Source organism: Haemaphysalis longicornis, unplaced genomic scaffold (genome assembly GCF_048455015.1).
Source record: "Haemaphysalis longicornis isolate Haplotype H1 unplaced genomic scaffold, Haemaphysalis longicornis Haplotype H1 scaffold_2, whole genome shotgun sequence".
Taxonomy (NCBI): Eukaryota; Metazoa; Arthropoda; class Arachnida; order Ixodida; family Ixodidae; genus Haemaphysalis; species Haemaphysalis longicornis.
In genome coordinates, this window is record NW_027526295.1 from 17,513,770 (window position 1) to 17,535,609 (window position 21,840).

Genomic DNA, 21,840 nt, shown 5'->3' on the forward strand with positions numbered 1-21,840 from the left:
ACAATTATTATTAACCCTTTGTGGCGTCCATTCCCGACAACGCAACGTGGCTATAGCGGTCCCTGCGCCTGACATGGGCTTCCAAGGTTCATCGCACAATCCGGCCCACCGAGCTCATGCGAACAACACTGGCAGCAAAAACATGGCCAAGCTAGAGCGCTCAGCCGGCACCGGCTAGCCGAGGCCTCACCCCCTGGTTTCCTCGCCCACTAAAGACAGAGCAGGCAAAGTTGACGCCAACTCGGCCCATGCCCCCGATGTGGACGAACACCAGGCTCAGGCGCCCCCGCAGTGGCAGCAGCGAGACGGCCAACTTGTTCCGCCTTATTTGGGCACGTGCCGCCTGCGCAAGCAGCCGTGTGCAGCTGCTCGCAAGCGCCACGATTCCAACGTCGGCGTTGGAGCGTGTCGAGTTTGTTAGGGACAACCCCGAATGTCAGAAAAAAATCGCACAATGTGCCCTATAAAATGGTTCAATGGCTGGCCGACCAGTCACAAATGAACACCGGTGCGCTTCCATCTTGCCACACCAGCCGTAATGTGCCACCAAGAACTATAGGGAGAAGGGCAGTGTGTGTGTGTGTTGCTCCAACGGGACCTCGAGAGACTGACAGTGAAACTCGAACATTACTTAGTCCGATGCACTGCAATTAATTAGTGACGTTGTCCCCAATCCCCTTTTCCCTTCCCCAGAAACCCACAGGGCTCCTGCTCTCTGCAATAAAGTCATTCATTCATTCATTCTCGCTGCCTTCTTTGTATACATAATGTGCCATCTCTTGAGGGATAAGTAAACTTTGTTGGTTGAAGTTTTCTGCTTTTTGCACTAGGATGCAGCCCCATGTTCAGAGCATTTTCACGGCACTGGGCAAAAGCGGTGAGAGGAAGAGAACTGCATGCCTACAGAATTGAGTGACGAAGACCATGGAGACAGCACCGTGCGGCACTGTGAGCTACACATTTTTTCGAAAGACAATGGAATGGTGGCGAAAGCTTTTTTTCCCAGCATCTTATTTGGAGGCGCACACAGCTGCAGAATCCTGGCGACCAAGAGCAGGGGAACCTTGCCCAACGGCTGGTGGCTGGCCTGCGGGCTCGAGCCAGAAGCCGGTGCCTGTCTGCACGCACGGAGTGCGAGTGACGGCTGGATGGGACAGGCCGTCTGATCCGCAAGCTTTCAGGCCAAATGAACACGGACGGTGCAGCTTGTAGCGACAGAAAAACAAGAGGAGGCAGCAGGAGAACTATGTTTTCCCGCAAAACTTGCCAAAAAAAACCTGGCCTGCTTACAGGAGAATGCTTCGAGCAATTTCACTCAAATATCAGTAAAGGACTCGCCGGCTGAGTAAAAAAGAAATAATAAATATCCCGAGAGTTTTTCTTGCACAGTTCGTGTCTTCCTTTACGGCGCCAGAAACTGGCACAACAGGTGCGCACTGGAATTGCCGAAAAGCGGGCAAAAGTCCCGCACTGCAAAGGGTTAAAAAGCTTTATCCTTGCTACCTGCTGTATCAGTTACACTGTTCAAACGGTAAATTTAAGTAATTCTTAGCACAATTATGAGTTCTAGATACAACTAATGGTTCGGGATGATGGCTCGTTCCATGCCCATGCAACCAGTTACATTTAGTGGTCATTCCAAGCATGTTGAATAAGCTACATGCAATCGGCAACAATTCTGGAACACTAACACATGCTTGCTGATGTAATACGTTTGTTGGAAATGATTGTTTCTGAGTTGTACTTGCTCTGTTGTTTGTGCAAATGTGCGTGAATTGTGCGGTCCAATCTTTTACCTGCACTCGATTACGTAATGCTGGCCCATTGCGTTGAAGCCTGTGAAACAAGCAAACAAGCACTGTTGTTGATGTTTATCAGCCTATTACCGCCGTATCGGGCCCCTTTGTACCACTGCCCTGTGCTTCCGATGGGCGTCACTGAGCTGCCACTTTGGCTCCCTGGCCCCGCCAAGCTGTGGCGACAGCTTTCTGGCCAGGGAGGCCACCAACACGGTGATATGCTGAGGAATAATCTGAATACTGATTTCAATTCCAATTAGCGCTGCTATTTTTCAATGACATGATTACGCTGTGCACCTCACGTGCATCACCTGGATCAAAGAAAATGCTAATTGGAGAGCAACACAAGCCAGTAGTTATCACGTGGGAGAATGCTCTTTACCAAGCAATTATTCCAATACTCAGCAGGCTCTAGTGCTTCCAACTGTTGGCAGTTGTGGGAATCATTGAGAAGCGCAATCCCGAGCCGGTGTGCGCAGCGAGAGACGTGCCGCACCGAAACCGGTCCGGCGCCCTCCTGGTTCGTCGGCCCCACCTGTCCGTGCGCAGCATAGCCGCCCTTGCTGCGTGAACGTATGCGCGCGGAAGATGGAGAGATTCCGTTCAAAGGTCCGGGCTGGGTAGGATCGGCGGAACAGCGCGGCAGTGACGGCGGACTTGTACCTCAGGTGGGAACTGTTCTTTGTCGCATGCTGCGAGTGCCTGCCTCCCGTTTGCAATCACGACCAGAACGGCGTGATTCGTGAACGCCGTCGAGCCTTGTGCTCGCATGCTTTGGGAGTTCCCAAATAAACGGCTGTGCTTTGGCACTACTGTCTACTGTGTTCTCGTATCGGCGAACCTTGCTGGGCTGCCGTAGGCTCGGGAGCCCGCATGGTTGGCACGCCGGGACCTACCATGGTGGCCCACCCAGAGTACTGGCTAGGTCAGCCCCCCTAAGAACCCCACCGTATTCCGCATGGCGCCCACACGTAGGTCTCATCTCCAGATTAATTCGAGGTTGCCAGCTCCCCAACAACAGTGCCGAGCCTTCGGTGCCGATGGACGTTTGCGGTGAGGACGGGGGATCCCGATCTTTTCTGCGTCCGCTACATCGACCACAGGTGTGGTTCAGGCTACCCGCTCGGCCGCTACGCTTTGTCCGGAAGACTTCTCGGACCAAACGCCTCGCGCCTGTCGGGTGCAGGCAGACAGTTATGGTGCCGGATACAGCCGTGACGGCAAATGGGTAAGCCTTCCTACATGCACCTGGCTGTACGTCCGAAGGATACCTCCGAGCACCACAGTCATGGCCCGCTTGCGAGACGGGAGGTACGTAGGCCTTGTTCCAACATGGCGGCGAGTCGCCTTCCTCGTGGCGCCGTCCCTGTGCAGTCACGCCAGCGGCGCCGGTTGAAGTTGCCGCAGGCGTGGCAGACACTACCAAGCAAAGGTGCACTCTTTGGGAGTTCGCAAACTGCACGATAAGCCCGCCGTTACTGCGCTTCGAGTTCGTGGCAGAGTGTTAGCCGATTTGACGCCTGACAAAGAGCGAGGGGGATCTCTGAAGAATCAGTCTCCTTTCGGTTTCGGGGGGAGCGGGAGCATGGCATCATTGTCTCCGCGCTTCCGGAGTGCGTGCGTCTCGATGCCGTGAAGTCCCTGCCCGAGATTGCGTTTAGGCAGTGAGAGCTTCACGCGGCTCGGTGGACAAGAGAGATCGCCAGTCTTTGGAAGAGATGGACTCTCAGGTGACCTATACCAGTGATGTGCGCCAGTAAGCCGCTGGTATTGCAGTTGGCACTGGCTCTACGGCAGCCTGTATTGCTTCTGCAAACGGGTACCACCGGGAGCCACGCCAGTGAGGGTGGCCTGCTGAACCACCGGCGGGGCAAAGCGCGGCTCGCGGAGCTGCCGCCAGTTGCTGCTCCGGCCCGCCGGGCCACCGACCATCCGGCAGCCAACCGCTCGGGAGGACCTGCGCTCGAAGCGGCCACGGAACCCAGGAGGCGGTGGGATCTGGCGACTACGCAAGCGGCGCAAGCCTTCAGGCGCGGCCGTTCCTGTAACCACCTCGAGCTGGAGTTGGGGTCGCATCAGCTGCAGCTGCAGGCTACCCCGGGCCTGCCAACCTGCTGTGCTGCCCAACTGCGAGAGACTCGGAACCTGTGAGGCGAGCATCGCTACGGCAGCATCGTGTGGCAAACCTTGGGGTGGACTGGCGTCGGAGCGGCGTCTGATGGCAGCTGTGCTGGCTTGAGGCATCGTGGCGAGTGTGCGGAGAGGCACTGGGCTGGCAGGCTAGCGCAGACGCCGTGGGGAGGAGGGGGCACAAAATGGGCATTTCCTTCTTTTAAAAAAAATTGGAGCTTCGGCTGTAGGTGCAGAAATTGCACGAGAACACCCTGACTACGGCAGTAGAGTAAACAAGTTGTCAGCCCACCTGTCACGTGAGACCGTCTACTAGGCCAGCATTTACTCATACCCCGATCATATGACGCGTTCGCACGGCGCTTTGAGAGTTGTATTATCAGGGTGTCACGGCAGTTTGTCTTCGTCCACTGTAGTTCTGAGCTAAGCTGATTATGCAGTCTTTTGAACTCTTTTATTCAAGTATCCCCGGAGCGTTTGCGCAAAAATAAATAAAATGCCAGTTTTTACGTTTTATCATTTCAAAGTATTCCTGGTTGACCCAAGGCTTCCACATTTTCTTTGAAGGTGCCCATGTTTTCAGTGGGAAGTGCACCTCACAAATGCGATTGATTTATTGATTGGTTGACTGATTGATTGTGGGGTTTAACGCGCTGACGCAGCGCAGGCGATGAGGTGCACAGTAATGGAGTGCTCCGGATTAATTTTGACCACCCGGAGATCTTTTAACGTGTGCCGAAATCTTGAACACATGGACGTGTTGGCTTTCGCCTCCATCAGAAAAGCGGCCGCCGCGGCCGGGAATCGAACCCGCAACCTCGTGCTGAGCAGCAGAACGCCTCAGCCTCTCAGCCACTGTGGCAGGCACCTCATGAATCTGCACAAAGCTTTCCACGAAGACACATGCCTCACTGGCATTCCTTCGTTCAACACAGGTGACCAGTAATGATTCACGATGTCAGTTTTCAGTGAATCTAGCGCACGCTCTGCAATGCTCTGAACAGTCGCAGACTGCTTGTTATCTTCCCCATGTCCAGAACAAAGACAGGGCAGCGTCCGAGCACTGCTAACAGTAATTTCTAGGAATCTAGGCACTGGGCAAACGCTGCGGCATTCGACTGGCCGACACTGGCCTGCGCGCATCACTTTGTTGACTGCTCCTTCGCTACTTGTGTGTTCCTTGAGTTCTTAGCAGAGCGCAAGTTCGCTCAAATAAAATTTTGTTCCTTGAAGAAACCTGCGTCATCTCTGGCTACATGACTTCGTCATTAATGTCCCTGTTCTGAACTGCACAAAGGAGTTTGTAGGGACGCAGCCACTACGCATGGTGCGTGTTGTGGTTACAGCGCAGTGAACGCGTGACGAACACAGATACAGACGTCAGCCCCTATGCGCCATGAGCCCTGTATGTGTTCGTTTGATAAACAGTGAGCGGACAAGGAACACGTGTGGTGCACACCAAGCCCGGAACATGCGCCTGGTATGAAGAATGCTCTCACGGGTGCGGTGGGGGGCAGTTGGACGGAACAGCTCGGCGGCAGCGGATCCCGGAGGGGAGCAGCAAGGGGAAGACGACCGCACCGACGACCCCACAGGGCCAGCTCAGACTAGCCAGCACACGTGGGGGGTGCACACGGAGCGGCGTGGTGCCAGGACTCGAACGTGGTCATGAGTGTAGCGCGAAGTGCCGTATTATTTTTCTGCACAACTCGTTTCTCACTGTCGCGTTGCTTACATGACCGTATGTGTTACGAGCTGCTGTTTCTACTCATGTCTTTTTTGTTTTGCTGTCCCGGAATAAACCGGTGATTTCCGTTTCTTTCGCGTCGGCGTCACTTCATCGGGTGTGGTCAGGCTCGCGAACGCTTCGCACATGAAGGAGGTTCCTTCGCTGGCGCCCAACGCGGTTTACTGCAATGCTTTTCTATTCGACCCCTGACTCGCCCCGCAATGATTACGTCCGCTTAGGATGGCTATGGTTGCTAATGGTTGTGTTTTGTCTTGGCGTTTAATCCAGTTCATGCAACAACCTTAGTCAGAGGTGCTGTCGGGGGAGGAGGCCCGCCAGAAACCGGCCGTGCCAACTATGCGAACTTCCCTCCATCCCCAGAACCTGCCATCTACCGCACGCAGGATGCCCACAGTGGGCGACGCACGCGTTCAATCGATTGGAGCCGACAGAACGAGTCTGCCGAGGCTTGCCCTTGCTGCAGATTTCACACTGCCCCTATGCACGCAAAGTCGGGGCTGTTTTTTTGCCCACACTAGTTGTATTCTGGGCTAGGTTACGAACTTGAGACAAGCACGGCCAGGTCGAGGGGCCCTGATGGCCGAGTCGCATTCACCCCCAGACCAGCGTGCGCCAACACTGTACTCTGATGGTACTGCGCAGACGAGGCCAGTATCAGATAGCAGGCGGCCAATTCTCGAATTGAAGGCGCAGCTGCTCGAGGCGAATTTGAAAAGCAGCTTCTTGCGCTCGAGGCAACAAAACTTAGCAGCGCCCAGCAATCGTCTGCCCAAGCGCCAGACACCAACGATGGAAGGTGTCACTGCAGCGTGTCGCTGGAGTTGGCCATACACAGGTTCGCTCCTTCACAAGTTCGCTCCGATAAAATTTTGTTCCTTGAAGAAACCTGCGTCATCTTTGGCTACGTGACGTCGTCATTAATGTCAGTGTTCGAACTGCGCAATGGAGTTCAAGTACACGACAAGCTCGTTACAAGAGACACTCAAAGGAACCGGAAGCACGACTCCTGTAACCAAGGTCTTTTGTAATAAAAACTGCTAAAAACACTAAGGAGCTAGACTAGAACACTTCGTTGTACAGCTAAGCCTCGTTATAACCAAACTGAAGGGCACCACGATTTCTTCGTTGTAGCCACAGCGGGCATTTATGCAAATTTGGGGTGCTGTGCTTGCGCAAAAAAAACAGTGGGCGAAACTGCACCGCGCCGTACGGCAGCACACAACAAAGTAACCGCATTCTGAAAATAAAAGGGAACATTCACACACCTACTTGATTGCAGTTCACAATACGTAACTCTTATGTCAAACCGGCTTAGCTGCAAAGAAGTTCCGAACTGAATGTTGGTGCATCTTTCTGATGCGAACGACGGATCGCTGAGCTTTGTGCCCGATGTGACGGCTTTTATCATAGCCGCCTTCAAGTCGAGCGTCCGTCTTCCGCTTTCACTGCCCGCCTTACGCATTCATGCCGCTCAAATCATGCGCGCAGCAGGGCAAAAGACAAGGCTGACGCAGTACAATAACTTGCAGTGCGCGGTAGCGTGTGACAAGAGTTGCAGGCAAGTGCGCCGTGGCCGTGCGCAACAAGAGGAAGGTGGGAATGGTTTTGCGGGCTTTGAGCGCGTGGCGGGAGTTTTGAACTGTGAAAAATAGTCGTCGCCTGGCACATTGCGTCCAATCCACGGGGCACACTGCTGAGAAGTTATCTCGACATTGTAGTTTCGAACAAAATTTGTTCATTATATTCCGCAACGGGCAAATTTACCTCAGCAAAACGAGGTTTTAGATAAGGGGACTTTCAAGGGGAATTACGATTTGCTCATTATAGCAATCACTTCGTCATAGCCCGCCTAGTTATAACAGGGTTGAACTGCACATCAGAACCAGAGTGTGCTTAAACATGTCTACCAGAAATTGCTCAGGATTTAAAGAAGTCACCAAGGTAGCCCCTTCCCACCTGGCGAAGGTAAAGGGCCCCACTTTGCAAGCTGTCCGTTGCTCACAATGACGTCAAAGGATCGCCTCATGTCCGTCAGCCTCCACTATGGACGCTTTCCGCTTTGCTGCGTCCTCGTCCTGGTTCGTCCTTTGGGGCACCGTTTACTGGCAAGGACCACGTGGCTGTTCGTAGCACGCAGGGTCTACGTGTGCATTCCACACAAGGCCCTCTGCCATCGTGTCTCTTCCAAATAGTGAGGCAACTACTCTGAGGCAACTACTCTAGGGGCTAAAGAAGTTGCCCCTAGTAACAGAGTGTCCCTCGTATGTGACATTGCTAACACGGCGAACATAAATAAACCAACCAAGCCATTTTTGAGTGCCTCTCGTAACAGCGTCGCTTGCACAGAGGTTTCACTCTAGCACCCCCAAAATGACGATGGCATGGGCGGCGCCAGGGCAAAACATGGCCAAGATGAAAGTGAGTGAGGCGTTTCTGCTTGCGCGTCACTTTTGGGCGCACGTTCGTTTTTCATCGACGCCACCCTCCACCGTCGCCTCGGCTCCCGTCTCCGAGACGGCGCACCCCTGCCGAGTGCCCCCCACTTTGCTCCCCGCTGCGAGAACTCACGTGGGCTCCAAGTGGGGCAGGGGCTGCCCAAAGGCCGCCACGGGAAGGCACTCCACCACCTCGATCACTTGCACTGCGCACACGGGGAGAGGGGGAGGGGGAGGAGGCCGCGTCACAGACCACAGGCACAACCGAGGTCCCCTGCTGCCAGAAAAGGCCGACGTGAGCCCAGCGGGCACTGCACGGCAGGGATCACAAGAGGCACCAGGTGCAGCCACCGGCTCCCATTCAAGGCGCCGCTCAAAATGGCACTTGGCGCCGGGGAGACGCCGCTCTTGCTATCTGCTCACGCAGAGTATTGTGCCACAGAGTAGACACCCTTCCCGAAATTTGAGGCAGTTTGACTCCAGGAACAAAGCTGCTTCCTCGTGTTGTCGTCCTAATTTTTTTGCACAAATTGTTTTTTGGCCTTTACCTTTTGCTGCCAACTGCACTCGGGTACCAAGGACTTGTCAGGCAAGGACTTGTCAGGCTCAATGCCCTCTTTTCCGCGGAAAAAAAAAAAAAAAACCACAAACAAACTTCACCTACCCACTAACTTTTTAGCTTTAATTTCCATAAACAAGCAAATAAAAATTAGCAGCAATAGTTCCATTTTAGACACCAAATTTTGAACACAGGCTGTGTTCTAAATTTGCTTACCTACACTGAGGCAAAAAAAATTCGTGGCAAGGAATGGATTAAAACCATACCTTGGCAAAGTGGATGCTACTCACTCGCCCCAAAAAATGCATTTTTCCTCACGCACTCACTCACACTCCCACTCATTGGGCCTCACCACTCGCACTCACTCACACTAAAAAACATAAAAAACCCTTGACGCTAAAAAATATGCTAAAAAACGCAGCTGCGGTCCCTTAAACAAAAGCACAGAGAAAGTTAAAACTGCACTTGTGGTTTGTAAGTGCGGTTTTCGTTCGTAAGTGCAGCTATCCCACTTCTTGTAGTGCTTCAGCTGCGCTGTGAAGTTGCTGCAGAGTAAGGCTCCCAAAGTCATACAACCGACTTTCCGAAACCAATATTCCATTTGAGGGCAATTCTTCTGGTGTTTGTTCCGTTCTTACAGCAATGAAATTCTCGCAATGGCAAGTTTTTTGGCTTTCCCCAGTGGTTTTGTAATTGCGAGTGACAGTGCGGATTATCGCGGCTCCCCCGACATATGTCATGAATGGTCTGCACTGTGCAAGGTGGTACTGGAAGCGCTGCCATTCAGTGTTTGTACCGCCACTATGGCTTTGAACAAACCTGTACAGGTGTTTCTGTCGTCTGCCGGCATACTTGCAACTGGAGTGGTGAACGGACCACAAATTGGCACAGCTGACACTCGTGGTGCCAGGCTGGAGGAACAGCCGAGCCGGGGTTTCCGGTTTCGCCATGCTCTTGCTCGGCTAGGGTGGAGGCCAAGTTTAGACGTTCCGGTCGGTCCCCACGCGGCAATGACAGCGGATCCGTTGGGAGTTCCCCACCCCTGCAAGTCCCGAGCCGTTTTTCCGGCCGCTCCCCCTGAGCTCCCCACCACGGGCGCAGCCACTCGGGGGCTTCGGGGCGACGCCAGGCTGCAGCCCTTCCCAAGCAGCGCCACCACGGCGTCCAGGCTGTGGAGGCGCATCTGCGGCCAACCCTAAGTGGACTAAGTGCAGTGGACTAAGTCTCTCTGTGCTAGGCTGCATGGCCATCTGCATGAGTTGCTGCATTAGTTGTTGCAGTTGAATGTGCTGTTGCAGCAGTCGCTCTTGGCTGTGGTGCTGTTGTAGTAGCTGGTCCTGAAAGGATTTCAGCCACGTTGGCTCTTCTATGGTGGTGCTCTGCCATGTTGGTGGACTTTTGGGGTCAGGGGGCCTCTGTTCTTGCGTTCCTTCACCAAAAGCACCAGCCGGCTTGTGCTGCTCACTGCCGAGGACGCCACCTGATGATGCAACTGGGACGAGGCACGGGTGTGCGTTAAGTGGGGCTTTTTGCTGTTGGTGAACTGGGCGTTGTTGGTTCGTTCTTCGGGGGCATCACGCCCACATTCGGCCCGGCTAGTGGCATCCGCGCTACCCGGGCGCGTCTCTACATTCCCCACTGCATACTCCGAGCTCTTGTTGTTCAGAAAGTGTTCTTGCCTTTTTTCGATCCCCATCCACCTTCGCATACATACCTATTTTTGGCTGGTCACCCTTCCCTATATGTTCTCTGCTTCTGTGCCTGATATTCATGAGAAGGCCCAGTGCACTTGGCCACAAGTGCATGCACCAAGAGTCGCCTAATGACCACCGCCCCAAAGAAGAAGTCAGCAGGGGCCGCCCAGACGGCGCGAGTACGGCCAAGAGAAGCTCTGCAAGTGAAGACAACTGCGCAACAACACGAGGAGGCGCGAGTGACACAGGACGCAGCGCAGGCTCATTTTTTATTCGGGAGACGTGCAATCTATAGGAACAGCCAAATCTTCGCTGCGTTGTGCACTCAAACGAAGAAATCAAAAATAAAGTTCAAAATGTCATCCTCAGCACAGCTCTCGTGCTTCGACATGTGAGCACGCCCTTCTTTATATCCCCCCCCCCCAACCACCGGCCTAAACAAAACCAAGACGTGCGATCTCATTCTTGTAAAGGGCGATGGACGGACGGCGCACACGCTCGTCGTGGCTTTTGTGCGTGTAAAATGCCTCCCTGATCCCTCTTGACAAGGGGCCGTTGGTTCTAAACAGCCCCGTTGTCTGGTCGGGCTACATGCGCAGTCCTGGCAGTCCTTACCGCTAAGTGCGAGTTGACGGCGACTCCCTTCAGATTGTGCGGGTGTTCGCTGAGCCTTTTTGTTTACACACCTCCCGGTCTGGCCGATATACATCCGTCCGCATGGGAGACGAATCTTGTACACGACAACGCATGCGCAACCGACGAACCTCTCCACGTGTTTTACCGTGCACGCCGACCGCAGGTGACCGTTTTCTGCTTGCAACCGCTTTTGAACAGCTGGACAGCTGCCACTGAGCCTGTTCTTTGGCGAGAAAACCACCGTGGTTCCGTACCGAGTTCCAACCTTCTTATCAAGTCACTGCGAAAGGCCCTGCATGCACGGCATGGCGGCCGTCTTCCTGCGGGGTTCGTCCTCGCCCGTCCTTTGTGCCCGCACCTTTTCTTGCTTACAGCGCTTCAGGATCCTCTGCGCCTCCGCCCGCACACACCGACACGGGATACCTGGCTTCATCCAGTCTTTCTACCTGCTCCGAAACACTTTCCGCTATGTGGTGCACGCAGCTCTTGTTCAGTGCAGTGCACGAACTGGTGACACCATTCGTCACTATCTTGGAGTGTGCCGATTGGTAGTCAAGAAGCGATTTCCCGGGCCTTGAGTTGTACTTCCTTTTCCAGTGTCTTGCTGAACTCCATTCAGACCCCCACAACCAGATAGGCGTCCACGTACCAGAAGACTTTCTGCACTCCATCCATGGCGCATTGTATTCCTGCATCCACCTTTCCGAGGACGATGGTGCTGAGCACCGGAGCAACCCTGGAGCCCATGCACACCCCGGAACGTAGGACAAATGGCCTGCCATTCCAGTTGACCGCTGTCGCTTTCAGATAGCATTCCAGGGCTTGCAAGAACCCTTCCACAGAAATTCCGCACCAGTTAATGGAGGCGTGCTCGAAGCATGAGAGCTGTGCTGAGGATGACATTTTGAACTTTATTTTTGATTTCTTCGTTTGAGTGCACAACGCGGTGAGTGTGCGCCGGCGCGAAGATTTGGCTGTTCCTATAGATTGCACGTCTCCCAAATAAAAAATGAGCCTGCGCCGTGTCCTGTGTCACTCGTGCCTCCTCGTGTCGCTGCGCAGTTTTATTGTGGATCAACAACGGCAACTCGCCCCATGGCACTGTGCCCCCAGTCGGCCACCACCCATGGGCCAGGGAAGGAGAGAGGGCGCACGCACCGTGCCGGGGGCTCCCGCAGAAGGTGTGCGGACACGTGGGCGGCTTCTCGGCCTCGGGCTCCATGCGGCGCCGCAGCCGCTCCAGCCGCTTCTGCTCCCGCAGGGCCTGCATGTCCCACCTGCAGCAAGAAGGACGGCCACGCTCGACACTGCCACAGCCTGCCGTCCCCGCAAGCCACGCTTAGTTTATAGCGCAGCAGCCTGACAGAAGAAGAAGAAAGGCCGCGCAGCACTGTGGCGGAGTGACGCAGTCTTCTCTTGCAATGTCATCACACGATGTCCAAGACATTAAAGTTCATGCAAACTCACTGGCGTGTGTTCTTTTCCCCCTTAGGAAAAAATGTACTACTACAGTGTAACCATTTATAATGCTCGTTGTGCGGGACCGCATATAACGTGGCTTTTGGTGACTACCAGTTTGCCTTCCATAGATCGCAATGCGGCTTAGAATGTGGTTGGCCGAAGCACAATACCGTTTATAGTGCGGCATTTTGGTTGGTCGGCTGATCGACCGGCGCAGCTGGGGCCTCATTTTGGGGTAGCAAAAGAAAAAAGAAAGGATGACGCAGCGCGCACCCCTTGCTAACATGTCCTAACTTTACAAAATTAAATATTCCGCAACAATTGCACTTCAATGAAAAGAAAACGACCGCAAAACTTTCCCCACACTGAATTGGGCATTGAAGCTGTTTACCTCAAATGTGAAGACTTTGGGGTCACAGTTTTTTGGGGGAGAAAAGCGTCGCCTTATAATCGAATATATACAATACATGCGTAGCTGCTAGATTTCTATGCATCAGGTTTGGTGAGGTGGTCGAATGAAGCAGCACGTGTGATCTTTGAGAGAGCATGGTGAAACGGCATCCGTGCTGCTTCTTGCCGGCCATGCAGGGGGGAACCTAACCAAGCACACTGACCTCTTGCGCCGGCGTTCGTCCACTTCCAGCTTGTGGTGGCGCCGGTTGTACACCTCGTCGTCCAGGTTCTGCATGGGCCGACAAGGAAGGACGCGGGTGAAAGGGCACCACACACAGCACCCACTGCTGCACTGCAATGCTGCTGCAACACAGCTACTTGGTAGGGCATTTTTGAGGGCAGAACAACTGGGCGTGAGAGGCGAGACAATTATTGTCCCTCACGCGCAGTTTTCCTGCCCTCAAAAATGCCCCTTTCAACCTTCGACCTGGCACGGCTGGGTACGTGTAAGCTGACAGCTTCGTCCCGACAGGCATCAGTGCTATTCTTTTCCTCGTTTGAGGAAGTCCCGCCTGCCGCCCCCATGGCTGCCACCTTGGTCGCAGAAGCTCCCCACCCGTCCCCCCCAAAGCCACCTGCAGCACGAACGAAGCCATGCCTGGCCCGCTTACAGGCGCCCTGGAAGCGGCCACACACTGTGCAGCGTCGCTGGCACACCGCAGAGCAGGGAGGACAAGCTAAGCCGACCAGAGTCGACCGAGTACACAGCAAAATGGCCCCACACACGAACCACCACCGGGTAAACAAATGTCGCACGATGCGAACTAACCAATGATCGTGGCAGCGGCCCGCAGCAATAGCAGAAAAGAGTGCCAGTGTCTAGTGACACTAACTACCACGCACCAAGCGGTTCCAAAAGTTTCGGTTTCCCCAACTCCACCATCCTGTCCTGCTCCGGACCACTGGTACCCGGACAGCTGGTACCTGTGGGCCAGCACTGACGCTCTGTAGCAATAAAGCGATACCACTTGTGCGCACCACGGACGTGGCCAGTAAAGAGGCCTTCGCTGAAGGCCAGTGATGGCACACTGCGCACTTTCGGTGCCCAATCCCCCTGAGTACAAATCCCATCCCGCATTCACACGAGGCGCAGCAATCCCCTCGCTCGGACGTGTTCGATCCCTCCACCAATGCTCAGGGCCACCCGCACAACAAATACCGCAAAGGCACGCCTACAGATTACTCAGCTCAACAGGCTGCTACTAATCGGCGACTCGAAAAACTGACCCAACATGAGCTCGCTTGAGGTAAAAACCTGGGCGCAGAAAATGCCCGCAGGCGGTCGTGATAAAAGTGGCTATGCACGCAGGACTGCACAAGGGTCACACAGTGATCTGGTGCTGCACCGGAACTGAAATGAACTCATCGGCATTTGGGACAAACTCACAATCTATTGCCTCGGATCCCATTACTACATCGTTTCTAGTTTTCTTTGTGTTCATACACAATCCACCAGGAAATTACAAAGAATTCCAGTTGAGGGAGGACGCTGGTCTTCAAATTCCAAAATTTGGCTAAAAAAGTCGATTTTTGAAAATTGCCATTTTCAGAAAGCAGAGCTGTTTTGATGCATTTTGCCCAACATAAACTTGTCCAATCGCTTTTAGTTTTTTATTTCTAACCTCTACTCTCTAACCGCAGAAAAGCTTAATGGCCATAACATATGCCAGAATTCTGCATGTATTAATAATTGTATAAAGCTTAATTGTTTTGGAAGGTTTCCTTTCCAGCTAGCATCACTGAAATAGTTGGCTGTGGACGCAAAATGTTATGACTACGAAGGGTCGTGAAATAAAATGACCCTGAATGGGTGTTGAGCTCTTTGACCACTTCATGTTCCGGCGTGCGACGAAAAAGCTGCAGTGCTCAGCGCCAATTGCTAGCTGATGCAGTCAGAATGTACGTTGTCAGCTGGTGCCTGTTCTGCGTGCACTAACTTGCGGCTATGTAAACACAGATGCCGGAACTGCTGTCACGAGCGGATGGAAAAATCGCGTGTGTGGCATTTAACGAGAAGTGTGTAAACGCTCGAGTCTAGTGAGCAATCATTTTCAGCACATGAAATGATTTTCCCGTGCGGGCAAATACATAATGCTGTAGACGTGAAAATTTATTTTCCTTTTTTGTATTATGCATTACCAAAACTGATTTCGTAACACATGGGACGTGACAATTTTCGGTCGTACTTTGGTCATAACTTCCAATTATCTTTTCATGGAGCGATCTTTGTCAGATTTGTCACAGCAAATCTCATTTACTCCGGGTTTATGGCTTAACTGCGATACCCATGCATGCATGCACCGCAGGATTTAATTACTGCGAGCTAAGGGCGATTCTTCCTGTTTGCCTGTTGTGCGTCAGTCTGAGGGTAGTGGACGACTGATGGACGACCGATAGCGGCCGCCGCAATGCATTCCGAGGCTGCCGATGGTCGACTGTGGCAGGTGCCGCTTGAGCCACGAGGACAAAATACAAGTTGTGTTTATCAGAAAGACTGCTTAGTCCCAATAACAATGATACCAATATCATCGCAATCTTCGAACAATTAACGGAGATATGAAAGAAAACGTGTGAAGCAGTCGCGACCCCCTAGCCGATGTCCCGCAACTTTTCTAAGACGTCACGGAACCTGGTTTGTGCAATTGGTGGCCGCCTAACTGAGCTGTCGCGATGACACATGACTGGACATCTGTAAGGGGGCCTCTAGTTCCATATGACCGCATCACTTGAATGCTAACGTGCAGTTAACGCGCTGAAAATTATGTTTTATTGTTGGCCCGTATGACGTCATTCTTGATCATAACACGTCACTGTGGCGCAAAATTTAAAAGTTTTTAAATAGCTCTTGCTTTTTTTCGTCAAAAAAAGCATCTTTTGTGGCTGTGATGGGGCTGAGTGAGATACTGAACCCTAGTTCGTTCACATTAAACGAAGTTGCATTTTCTCTTCATGGCTCCTTTAACCACTGACGTGATGTTATCTGCCCGTGCTAGGAAGCCTCGTTCCCCCTGCCATCTCATTCTTGCTCCGTGGTCTACACCAAAAATGTAACGCATATTCCAGTTCAACGCTAACATGATTTGAGCCAAAAAATGTACCGATACAGATTTTACATCCTCGAGGGTGGCTCTTGCAACGTGCAAGATGCTCGCTGAGGGCGCAAGCAGAGAACATGGGTTCCGAGACACTGCTGTAATCAAATAAATGCGAGGGTTTCTTGCTCCTGCCTCACCCCTCGTCTGATTTGTAATCAGCACGACGCGCCTGTTCTACGGAGGTAACCTGAAATGTTAGGAGTGAATGTTAGATCACACTACGCGACGGCACGCCAGGGCTTCGGACGCTTCCGCAGACGTTCTGTTGCATGTCGTGACAACCTACATGAGCCACGGCTGCATCAACAGTGCTACATTATGGTTCTTGTCATGTTTTACGAGGGACGCATTTTCAGCGGACCATGGCAGCCTAGAGCGGAAACCGAAACTCGCGTGCGCTCAAGGCCAGCATGGCAGCTAGCGTTACGGGCTCACTGCCCGTGCCCCCTGAGCGAGGCAATGTCAGAGAGGGTGGACAGCGGCAGGAAGCACTCACCTCGGTGCCCTCCATGCTGTAGGCGCTGGCCACAGGGTTCACCCGCCAGGTCGGCACTGCAACAGCCGGGCAGGGGAAGAAGGGTGGCACACGCCAGGCAGGCTTTGGTTTTCTCCTCTCACATTGTACACAACATGCCCAAGCCCAAAAGTGCAGCCCCTTTTCTCCTAACGAGAAAAAAAAAATTGCACAGCTAATGCTGTTATCTTCAAATTGTAGATAACACGCAGTTATCTTCAAATTGGGGGTTCTGCACACCGCAAGGCATAACTGCTCTGTCGAAAATTTGTTTGAAACCAGAAACTGCACCAGACTGATGGACACCTCAAAGCAAACTGTGTTCTGCAGAGAACAAAACAATTAGGAAAAAATCAGGAAATCAGACCAGGTGCCAGATTGCTGCCCACTTTGGCGCCCCCTATGTCCATACCTGCAACAGGGGCTAACTTGTGATTTGTAATGCAGGTTAGGTATTTTTACACGTATCTTTTGTAAAACACTGCTTCTCTAGCAAAAGTATACACATACGCAAAACAAGACTGGCTGCTGTACTACTTCTAAAAATGCGCATATTTAAAAATAAAAATAAAAACAGCAAAGTCGGTCTTTATTTTCTTCGAAATTGGGGAAACAAGACCTGAAGGTCGCCATTTCAATTCCGGAATCACTAGAGCACCCCTTCACGACAACATATAAGTGGTATTCATTGAAAAGTTTAGCTGTCAATTTCTTCGCTTCGCACCACTGAAATGGCCACAAACATGGCCGAAGCGGCACGGACATGGCGCGGCTTATATGCCACTGCGGCCGCACGCCAAAGAACAAAAAAAAAAATAACACCAGTGTGCGTCGTCTGCTTTGATTCAACCCGATTCTCAACGGTGGTGTCAACAGAGTTGTTATTAATCGCACTCACATTGGAGTCGGCGGGCTAGAGCTTGGAAGGTCCAACCCATATCATGCACTTAGCACAGACAAGTACCACCATCCCGTGGAGCCTGACGTAACCAGTGACGGCACATTCACATGGTTGCCAGCACGCGCACCTCGCTATTGAATGCAGGCTACACCAAAGGCTACACTTCTGCGTAAAGCAGGGGCCGCACAAACACGCCAACAAGACCTCTTCTCTCTCTCCCTGTTTACCTACCGCTTCCTCGCCGCCATAGGGCTCCTGCGCTGCCCAGGGGGCGCTGCAAAACCGACTTCCGGGCAGTACAAGGCTGCGGGGGCCCCATAGGATCCCGTGTTGACAGAAGCGAACTGAGCTCGATACGTGCTCTCCAAACCACCCCCACGAGTCCCATCTCTTTCTGACATCAAGTTGGCTTCAGAAAAAAAAAACTTTGCAGCGTTAAATACGTTTACAACGTCGACACAAGTGCTGGAACGGTGACGGCGCTCTGCCACTCGCAGATTCACCAATCGATGGTCGCATGAAGTGAAATTTGAAGTGAAAGCTTCTTGTTTAAACTAACACACTTGGTGACAAGGCTTTTTAAACAACAGCCGTCTAAAAAAAGGAGGAGCGCAATCAGCGATTGTCGTGCGTAAAAGTCCAGCAGACTGCACGCACGTCTGCAGCGGTGCCTTGCGCTATTTATTGCGTACGTGCATGCGCACTATGCATGTACAGTCGAATCCCGCTGCAACGAAATTGACGGGACACGCAAAAAATTTTGTTGAAGCGAAAATTTGTTGAGGTGAAATCTGCCCCAACACAGCACGGAAAGGCAAGAAAAATATCCCCGTATATTTCCGCATCATTGGCAGCATAATACAATGAAAAAAAAAGGAGTGATGCCCAGTAACGCCATGTTTATTCAGATAACAAACATACCAATGGTTGTCTGTTTTTTTACCAGCACACGAAGAACACGATACTGAGGAGAAGGGGAGAGGCGAAGAAATGAAGAAATGCAGGCGCAAAGCGTATCGCTGTACAACAAGGCGTTACCACCGAGCTGATTACTTGCAGATAACTGCTAGGCGGTTCGAAGCCCCCCTCTCGCTTATGGCAGGAACGGCGCCGCTATGTTATCCTCTGACTAGGTAGGCATGGCAACAACTGACCTTGGCAGGCAAGCCGCGCGCGCTTGCATTTAGGGCGACCGTGCGCTCGCGGCTGAGATAGGATGACGAGGGTTCAAGACTAAACACGAAAGCATTATTTTTGCTTTTGACTTCGAAGAATTGTTGAAAGAAGCAAGGACAGCTGCTCACAACACATACATGAGGCGCTGCGCCAGCAGCAGAGCCACAGAGCACATTCGCGCGATTTGACCTGGATACAGATTGGCTATAGCGCTATAGCACCGGCTTGGTGAACCTGGCCTGCGCCTCATGTAAAGACGGCCCACCACATCGTTATCACCATCACACAATCGCGTCCACCTATGAGTTTGTTTTTGTTTTGGGTGGCAGTGTGGGCGCACTGCACATGTTTTCGGTGAAACTAAGCATCCTGAATGTATAAAAAGTTACAGATAGCTGGCGCTGTGCTTATTTTATTGTAAAATAATTGTTCAAACCCAGCCCAAATCATCGAAAATTTCGTTGAAGCGAAAGCAAGCCAGACAAATGGTTCGTTGTGTCGAGGACCTTGTTGCATTGACTTCTATGGCTAGCTGACAGGGGATTGGAGGGGGTAAATGCTCCAGGCCTTATGCGGGCCCTTCTAAGTGAACAATAACTCGGGTAATACGTTCCTTAGATAGTACTCCTGCTTTGGTGCACGTCAAATCGCAACCTCTACAACCCTGTTTAGGGCCCCTTTAAGGAGCGTCCAGCAACAACACCACTGAAATACAGTTGCATTGTAAGCGGGTGAACTCGCGAGCTAGACACGCATCTCGGTGCCATGTGGTCCGCTACTGCTGCTGCTACTCTGGCTTGTCGCGTCTATAAAAAAAAAGTGCATTTGCATTCAGCGCCAACACCAGACAAGCTTTCATGTACTTATCAACTTTTCTATTCGCAATGTTTCACTGAATAAATGCTAGCACGGCTACACCTGTGGCGAAGGCGCAATGCACCTTTGCAGGCATGCCTTGCGTGTGCAAAGACCCAAAGTGGCAAAAAACTGCAGCCACCGGAAACCGTGCGTCACCCGAGTCGCCTTCGCAATTTTTTCTCTCGAGAGGTAAGCACGTCAGAGGAAAGTGGGCTGCCTTCCAAGCCATGCCCTGGATTGCACACAACGCATAAAAAACAACGCGCGTGTGCATGCACGTTTGCTGCCTTCTGGAACCAGCCCACTGAAGCACGCACTGAAGGACAAGGCCTCAGTCACTTTGCCTTTGTCTCTCTCTCCCTGCCACGGCCATGTGGAAGCTTGCAGTCACTGGCTGCGCCAAAACACGGTGTGCTCATCTGTGGCGCCTGTATATGCCCAGCGATGCATGGTGCACTAGCTCGCAGGAGGGAAGAAAGTGCCCAGAGCCGGCCAGGGCACAACTGTTTGGCGGGGCATCTGTTCCACCTGTCCGCAGCACGGCCCCCAGACGAGAAAGCGGGCCCCCCGTCCCCCGAGGGGGGCCTGCTCACCTTCAATGGCCTCCGGCGCTGGTTCGACCTCGGGGCGGGGCAGGCAGGCGTACGGCTGGTCGGTTGGCAAGAGCCCGCTGCTCGGCTCGTCACGCACCGCCACTGACCTGCGTCCAAGACGCCCGAGAGAGCCCTCCATTGCACGCCCTGCACTGCGAGCAAGCACAGCACCCGCGCAGCCCTGCTCCTCGCTGCCCCCCCGTCGCCACACGCGCCCCTGCACTGCCCAACACAGCTCCCGTCTCTGTCTGTGCACGGAACTCCCCGGCTAGCTACCTCTCCCCACGGAACCTATGACGTATCATGGGCAGTTTGTTGCAATTGGCCGAGGCCGACAAAGCGCAACGCAAACTGAACAGGTCACACTGGGATAGTAAGCTTGAAAACGAGCGATTGGCACTTGAACTCGGTGGACATTCGCTTTACAGCAATGTAATTTACGAACAAACAAGGCAATGTAGAAGCACTAGCACACGCGGCGTGCACTCTGCCAGCCAACGCTGCTCACTCATGAAGCACACGGGGCCCAAGCGACACTGCCACCCCTTCCAGTCAAGTCGTACACTCACGACACGATTACTATCAAGCCAGGTACAAGCTATTACTATAAACCAGGTACAAGCTCGCTCGGGGAAAAGGAGGTGTGCAGACAGTGGTTCTTCAGCGGTATTGTTACGCCAACTATGAAGGGAGGCCGTAACCACGCTAAACAGAAACAATTTTATGTCGTGCGTGACAGCCTTACCGTAAAATACCAATCAATCGTACCCGCCCATGCAAGCACGCCCTGTGCCACAATCTGACCATTTCCGAGTCAGCGCCCCTCCCCCAATCACTCTCTCATGGCCCAAACCAGCGAGAACGAAAGGCACCTGACTGTGCTTTAGTCCAATACAAAGTCCCATCCAAGAACACAGGGCAGGCTTGTAAGCAAAAGTTGAGCAAGTTGAGCCGGTGTTCAGTGAAAAAGTGGATGTCCCTCTTTTTGAGTTTAGTGAATGAGAAAGAAGTGCAGGGCGTGCTGTAACAGGCCTCGAGGAACAATGTCGAGCCAACACGTTAGACGATAGAAGTAGTGGTTTCGCATTGCACTGGGTCGTGCCACTAACGAAAGCCCAACGGACAGTGGAAGATTTCTCGCAGACAGCAAAAGCCTTTCGCTCCGCTGCAAATGCCCTCCAAACGCCACGAGTGCACCTTGTTCTGCACCTCAAAAACGAACCAGGCAAGGGTGAGAATGGATTCTCTGGCTACAAGAACCAACAACGTGGTTTGCAAGAACACCGTACGAATTGCTAACACTGCTTTTGCCAAGAGGGGCTTCACGGTCTTCATCCGTATTACAAACGTGTTTCTCTCCAATGCATTGAATTATTTTTTCTTTTAGGAAGGGGGGGGGGGGGGGGGGGAATAAACATTTGTGCACTGCCATTTTGAATTATGGAGCAGTTCGAACAAGGGCCTCCTCCCCAGAATTCCCTGAACTATTCCCTCGTGAAGGGAGGGGGGGTAAGGGGCTTGCTCAGTATTGACGGTAGTCAACGTACTAACTCTTGCTTCATAAACCTACCCTGTATAAGTCATTGTCAATGTCACAAAACACTCGATGCAGTGAGAGAGTTGAAATTTTGGCACACAGCTGGCGATGAAACCAGAATCCGCTGAGGCCCTCTCCTGCTCAGACGCCCCGAACAACACGCACCTGCTCGGTCACCTTTGATGTACGCATCGTGCAGAGCTGCCCACGCAAGCACCGTGAGCAGCATTCATTTGGACTTTGCAGCCA

The 21,840-nt window shown here is 52.6% G+C and overlaps 1 protein-coding gene across 2 annotated transcripts in view; it reads right to left on the reverse strand.

The window, feature by feature from the left end:
• LOC144168776 (uncharacterized) overlaps nucleotides 1–21,840 on the reverse strand; it is a 47,597-nt gene that overhangs the window by 11,984 nt on the left and 13,773 nt on the right. For both annotated transcript variants that reach the window (XM_077697741.1, XM_077697742.1), the window contains exons 3-7: nucleotides 20,055–20,161; nucleotides 16,509–16,564; nucleotides 13,079–13,146; nucleotides 12,162–12,280; nucleotides 8,248–8,320 (exon numbers count right to left, since the gene is read on the reverse strand). In XM_077697741.1, coding sequence (XP_077553867.1) covers nucleotides 8,248–8,320; nucleotides 12,162–12,280; nucleotides 13,079–13,146; nucleotides 16,509–16,564; nucleotides 20,055–20,161 — 423 coding nt within the window. The remainder of the gene's footprint in view (nucleotides 1–8,247; nucleotides 8,321–12,161; nucleotides 12,281–13,078; nucleotides 13,147–16,508; nucleotides 16,565–20,054; nucleotides 20,162–21,840) is intronic.